Source organism: Setaria viridis, chromosome 1 (genome assembly GCF_005286985.2).
Source record: "Setaria viridis chromosome 1, Setaria_viridis_v4.0, whole genome shotgun sequence".
Taxonomy (NCBI): Eukaryota; Viridiplantae; Streptophyta; class Magnoliopsida; order Poales; family Poaceae; genus Setaria; species Setaria viridis.
Genome location: NC_048263.2, coordinates 26,473,222 through 26,479,728, shown reverse-complemented (window position 1 = coordinate 26,479,728; position 6,507 = coordinate 26,473,222). Strand labels below are relative to the sequence as shown.

The 6,507-nt window shown below is 53.8% G+C and overlaps 1 protein-coding gene across 1 annotated transcript; it reads right to left on the bottom strand.

The window, feature by feature from the left end:
• Positions 1-1,087: 1,087 nt before the first annotated feature.
• LOC117857134 (U-box domain-containing protein 29) lies at positions 1,088-2,793 on the bottom strand. The gene has a single exon (XM_034739640.2). The coding sequence runs from the start codon at positions 2,657-2,659 to the stop codon at positions 1,337-1,339; it is 1,323 nt and encodes a 440-aa protein (XP_034595531.1). The 5' UTR covers positions 2,660-2,793; the 3' UTR covers positions 1,088-1,336.
• Between the last annotated feature and the right edge of the window lie 3,714 nt (positions 2,794-6,507).

Sequence of the window (6,507 nt, the reverse complement as noted above, 5' to 3'; positions counted from 1 at the left end):
TGTACACTGGTAGCGTCGTATCGCCGTGGTCAAGTCGTCTCGGAAGCCGTATCTCGTGGCAGTACAGATAAACAATTGGCCAAGAAAGATCGGCTACCCAGTCACACTCGATCCACAGATTACTGTCCTATACTTTGATCAGTAGCTCTGCCGAATGGCATGGCATGCATGGAGCACAAATCTTTGATCATGTAGTAATTTGGAACGAGAAAATGAAAAAGAAATTGAAGATTTGGAGAAGAAGAATTGGAGCAGTGAAAGGGAATGGGGAAGAGGAGGCGCGCCGCATGCGTGATTCCGCCGCATGAGTTGGGTGACCTGCCACGCTTGATTTGCCGCTTTTTTCATCACGCTTTGTTAGGTGCTCGGCAGCTGGATCCTCACCTCTTTTATCAAACAAACGGAGCATTCATATTCGTTCGTGCTAACGCAGCTAGTGGTGGTGTGCTCGAGGTATTGCGCTTTTAGGTTCACTCTTCATTCAGTAGCGGTGCTTGCCACCAAATTGGCTAGAAGAGTAGACGTTGACAAGGACGCTCTCCGTTCCTGAAACAGGCTCCTGCCACGCCGTTTTCTGCATCGCGTGCAGCAGGTTCAGCAGCCTGTGCATGGCGAAGTTGACCTGCCCTCGAGAGGTGGGGTTTGTCGAGCACTCTGATGGATGATTGGGATCGGTGATCATTAGGACTCGGATACGATGCTCCGATCCCCACCGGCAACATAATCTCATATACCATGTGCCATGCTGGACTCATATTCCCTCTTATCCTAATCCTAACTACTGGGTAAGTAGTAGTAGTCTAGTACGGAGTAGGTGTAGGAGTGAACATGCATGCCTCAAGAACCACGCACCGCCGTGCCCCGTCTGCAATTGTTTTGTTTCCCTTGTTTGACTAATCGTAGTACTAGGAAGTAGTAGTAGTTGCTTTCCTAGTTCCAACGGCGGCTATGCCACGGACGTGATACATGCAGTCGTGGTCTTCAAGTTTCCTTGCCGACCCGGTGATCTTGCAGATTTTCGTTGACCGTAATTCGAATGAGCAACAAACAGGTGATTTGTTCGGCCAACAAAAAACAAGAACTGGGCTGAATCGAACTACCATGGAGCTGAATTTCTCTCATCCGTTAATTAATTTCTTTCTTCTACCAAAATTCTCTACCCATGTACAGGTTTGTCTTCCTCCCAGAGAACCAATTTCTTTTCTCCTCTATCGACTTTCCACCCAACCAAGAAATGAACATTGTTAAAAATGAAGGGAAAACAGAGGAATTCCTCTGTTCCATTCCTACCCAACCCATGCAACCGCTTCGCATAGTCACTCCACCCACCGGGCGGTCAGAACGGCATGATGTGGCTGTTCTTGGAGTCGTACCCGGCGAGGCAGCTCTTGCCGCTCACCTTGAAGATCTTGAGCAGCTCCGACGCCATCTGCCGCGCCGCCGCCGAGCACCCGCTCTGCATCAGCAGCAGCAGCCGCGCCAGCCCGCCCTCGCACCCCGCCGCGGCCGCCACAGCGCGCCGGTCGCGGTACCGGTGGCACACCGCCCACAGCACCGACACGGCCGCCTCGCCGCCGCCCGTCCCGCCCTTCATCATCCGGGACACCACCGCCGGGACGGCCGTCTCCGCGGACTCGCAGATCGCGGCGCGGCCCTCGGCGCACCCCGCCGCGGCCTCCAGCACGCGGAGCGCCTGCACCGGGCACCCGGCGTCGGCGGTCAGGACGCGCACGGCAGCGGGCACGGCGCCCAGACGGACCATCTCGGCGCGCGCCCGCCGCGTCGCCGCGATGGCCGCGAGGCACGAGAGCCCCGCCGCCACGGCGCTCCTGTCCAGCCCGCCCTTCTCGTCAGCGGGGCCCACGAGGCGGATCAGCTCCGCGAGCAGCGGCTCGGACTCGGCGACCGCCGCGCGCGCCGCCGCATTGCGGAGCAGTGACTCCACCAGCCTCGCCGCGTCCACGCGGGCCTCCAGCGCGGCCGCGCCCCGCAGCACGCGCGCCAGGGACGCGGCCGCGGACGGCGCGTCGGCGGCGAGCGCCGCGGCCACGCGCTTCTTGTTCTCCTCCTCGATGCAGTCGGATGCCGCGATCGCGGCCAGCACGCGCACGGCGGCCTCCGCGGCCTCGAGGCCCTCCCCATCCTTCCCCGCCCGCCGGAGCACGGACGCCACGGTCTCCGCGGCGCCGGCGGCCCTCGCGAACGCGTTCTTGTCGAACTCGTCCACGTCGTCGTCGTTTAGGAAAGACGCGAGCTTCCGGAGCGGGGGACAGGGGTCGGCGCCGGGCGCGGCGACTCGGCGGAGGAGCTCGGAAGCGGCGGCGGCCGGCGTGGGCCCGACGGCTGACGGCGCGGGTGGCGAGGACGATGAAGGAGAAGCGGGAGCGGCCGTGGACGCCCAGAGCGCGATGAGGCGGCGCAGGGTGAGGTTTGGGACGAGGTCGGTGGAGGGGAGCGGGAGCATGGTAGCCGGGCAGGTGGTGTTCCCGGAGTCGAGCCAGCGCTGGATGGAGGTGCGCTCGTAGGTGACGCCGGTGCAGAGGCTCACCGGCGACCGCATGACGTCCAGCGAGATGGGGCACCGGAAGAGGCTGGGCACCTTCACCTCCAGGCCCTGGTACTCGGCCGACAGCCGCCCGCTCATCTCCCGCCTTCCCATGGATCAATCGGTGTTCTTTGATTTGATTAGCTTCCTTGCCTTGGTGCTGTCCGCAATAGCGTTGGATGCAGGGAGAAGTGGAGGCGAGAGAATGGAGAAGAATTGAAGGGAAAGAGTTGAGGAAAGCAGGGAAAGGGGGAGTCTGGTATTATAGGCAGCGGTGGCCTTTTCGTTTTACACCCTGGATTACGGATCTATTCTATAAAGGGCCCCATTGGTCATTGGTGGCCTCCTCCCTCTGTACCAGTACCAGTCCATAACACCGTACTACCATTTGCCTATTTCAAGCCTTGGTGATTTGGAAAAAAATTTAAGCTGCGAATGACTTGTACAGTTCATCAACATTAAAAAAGAAAATAAATCCCCTTGCAACAAACACAATAACCAAGTGTGCCTTAATATGTACTTTCTCCCTTCCAACTTAGCCCACTCTACGGGCCAGTTTGGTCATACTTCAGGGGCTCTGGCTCCTCCTACTTACGTGATACTATAGCTATAGCGTCAGAGGAGCTAGAGCTGGAGGAGCCATAATTTGTGGCTCCACCGGCTCCTCCTTTAGCTGTGAAAGGGAGGAAGAGGAGAGAGAAGACCGGTTCCCGTGAACAACGTCGCTACAATGTTTTGTTAGGATTAGCCGGAGCTGGCAAAAGCTCTTCCAAATTGGCTTAAATCAACTACTTGTATTATGAGTAGGTGTATGTATCTCTCAACTATAGCATAAAAGTTCGTCATTCTTGTAAATAGGAAAGTAGCAAAAGAAAACATTTTAGTGTTCCTCATCGAAGGTATGCAATACAGATAACAGCCAAATTTGCACCAACCCTTTCCTGGGTTCATACAAGGCATTGTTAAATCATAGTATTAGTATAGACACAATTTTCATACTCTGAGCAAAACGTGCCACAAGCATAGAAAGCCACGCAACAAGTTTGAACAAACACACCACGCCAAGCCAGTGTCAATGCGAAACTACACGACATTGCTGGAATGACAGGGACTGTGGCCACCGGGGACACAGCTATAGAAGAAGATCGGAGCTGAAGCTAAATTCAAACCTCACAAACACCATGGGAAGTGCAAATATTCAGTCTCCGAGGGTGCGAAACGAAATAAGGGAAAAAACACACAAAGAGGAAGAAGAGAAGCAGGGGGCGTGGAAAGGGTAGGAGAGTCAAAGGATGCGAATTGAGATGACGTATGGACCGGGCGCCGGGTCGCTTTCGCTCGATGCTGCTGCTCCCTGCTTTGCTTTTGGTCGCCCCCTTCAGACCTGTTTTTTCCTCTTTCCAGTTGTTTTTGTTGCCAATTGGCGAGGTGCCCAAGTTCTTCGCTCTTTATTCCTCCATAGCATCGGAGTAGATTAAGGAGGTGTTTGAGAGGAGGGGGTTAAATTTTAACCCTGTCACATTGAATATTTGGATACTAATTAGGAGTATTAAACCTAGACTAATTACAAAACTAATTACACAATTCCTAGGCTAAATCGCGAGACGAATCTATTAAGCCTAATTAGTCCATGATTTAACAATGTGGTTCTACAGTAACCATTCATTAATGATGGATTAATTAGGTTTAATAGATTCGTCTCGCGATTTAGCCTAGGGGTTTTGCAATTAGTTTTGTAATTAGCTTATGTTAAGTCCTCCTAATTAGTATCCGAACATCCGATGTGATAGGGTTAAAGTTTGACCCCTCCTCCCAAACATCCTTTAAAATGACCAGCTTGCTTCGGTATCCCAGTCAACAATCTGTTGCATGGATCGATTGTTTGTTGGGTTTCAGCTTTCTGACGTGTAGTCAAATTCGGCATGCATTAGTTTTTGGGAACCACGATGGCACAATCATGAAGGTAGGCAACCGTTACGTGACAAGTTATCCATTTTGATATCTCATTCTAGCACTGGCCTTTACGGTCTAAAAAGGAAAATCCTTTCGAACTCTTATTGTGAACTCAAGTTGAATTCTTCTAGATAAAGAAATTAGCACAATCCAATAAAATGTACTCCAGAGCAGAATTACGATCGACCACCCTCGAAAATACGCCAACGGAAGTCTAAGCTGCCAGTTCACCAGTCGCCCGTACGGACCACCGGAAGGGGAGGAGGAAAAAAACTTCACTGTTCTAGAGCTGACAGCACATGCCACGGTGTGACTTTTGCTCACGAAGTCAAAGGTAGCAAAGCCAGTCGGCACCGCCTGCGTGTCAGCTGCCACTCGGCGGAGCCACGCCGCCGTGACGACCACGCCCGGAGCCCGCGCAGCCTAGCTAGCTGGAGGAGACGACAAGGGGCGCGGCGGGTATTCTCGTTGCCCGGCGGCTTGGCCACTTGCACACGCGGCACCGACCGTTTACCCGATCGCGCTCGTTGTACAAGCCACCTAGGAATATATCGCTACCCCCGAGCGAGTAGGACTTGGCCACGGAAGCGTGTTCCCGTCGCGGCCTCGGACGCTGCACCCGCCGGAGGACGGCGACGCGCGCTGGCTGGCTTCCGACCCGTTGTCGATCGACGGCGACGGCCGCGGCCGAGGCTGGCCCGGCGGATGTGTGGCCGCGCGCCCGCGGGGAACCATCCGGCGCCGCGCACCGCCGCTAGGCAACAAGGTCTACAGCTAGCGCTTGGGGTCATGCTGCCTGCGGCGCTGCCGCGCGCGCTTGCTGCCACTGGCGTCTGTTGTCTGCGAGCGAGACGAAGGATTCTAGAAACGAAGGTTCTAGAGACGGGCAGGGACGCCGATGAGAAGCGTCGACGTCCGCCTGCTTCTGCTTGGCCCGCATCGCGTGCGGGGCGCCGGGAGGGGCCGCTCTGCTCCGAGATTTTTTCCTTTCTCAGCCGCCGTGCCTATGGGCTAGGGCACACACCAGGCAGCCCTACGACCCCTGCTGTTACTATTGTTCCCTGAAAGTGAAACGAAGAAGAAGAAGAAAAATCTCCGTCCAAGTTGGTGCAACCTGAGCTCACATGAGATAAAAAAAAACCTGAGCTCACATGCCCCTTCACACGTTGAATTGCACGCGTCCACGGTTGCAAGGCACAAAGTTCTCGGTTTATTACCATTTGCCAGAAAATAAAATAGGTGCATAGATCAGACATGGACTAATCGCCCATTTCATTGTCACAATTCCATGCCATATGAATTGATCAGCCTGTTCGGAGCGCTGCTTTGCAGCTGCCTGCTGCTGCTCGACAGAGAGTGGCGCAGCTGCAGCAGCAACAGGCAGTGGGCAGCAGTAGCATCCACCATCTGAACAGGCTGGATGATGTCCGTGCTTTTCATATATTACACGATCAATAGAGAGTAGTGGTGGATCTAACATAAGAGTTTAGGGATTTTTTTTTCTTCCTTCCCTTCCTCGTCCAATTCCTTTCCTTCATCAAGGTGCCATCCATTGTTTGTCGGGAGGAAGGGGGCTTGAGCCCCTCCTCCCCATAATCCAATGGATTCGCTCATGGGATAGAAGTGCACTACACACCTACTAGGATTAGGCTAGACGACCTTATCGCAAGGTACCCTCCATATTAGTTTCGTTTAATAATGCGCACTTTACTTGGACCATAATTGTTTGGATTTTGACTTTGACATACTCTTAGATCTTCTTATCAGGAGAAACTAAGAAAAGGAATAAATAGTGTTGTAATTGTATTTTCGGTTGGGGGCCTCTGCATTATGTAGTGGCAATCTTTGCGGTTCAGTCACCCCCCTTGGTATACGCATCACATACATATCAGTACGTGTGGAGATGCCCATTTTAACCTGAAAAAATTTGTAGCTAACTTAATTGATCCCGATTCCAATTCATACCAAAACGATCCACCCCTCATCGGTTCATAGCTAACCATCATCAA

What these genes read in the sequence shown, in the direction of transcription:
- LOC117857134 (XM_034739640.2), bottom strand. Translation starts at nt 2,659, where the DNA reads ATGGGAAGGCGGGAGATGAGCGGGCGGCTGTCGGCCGAGTACCAGGGC.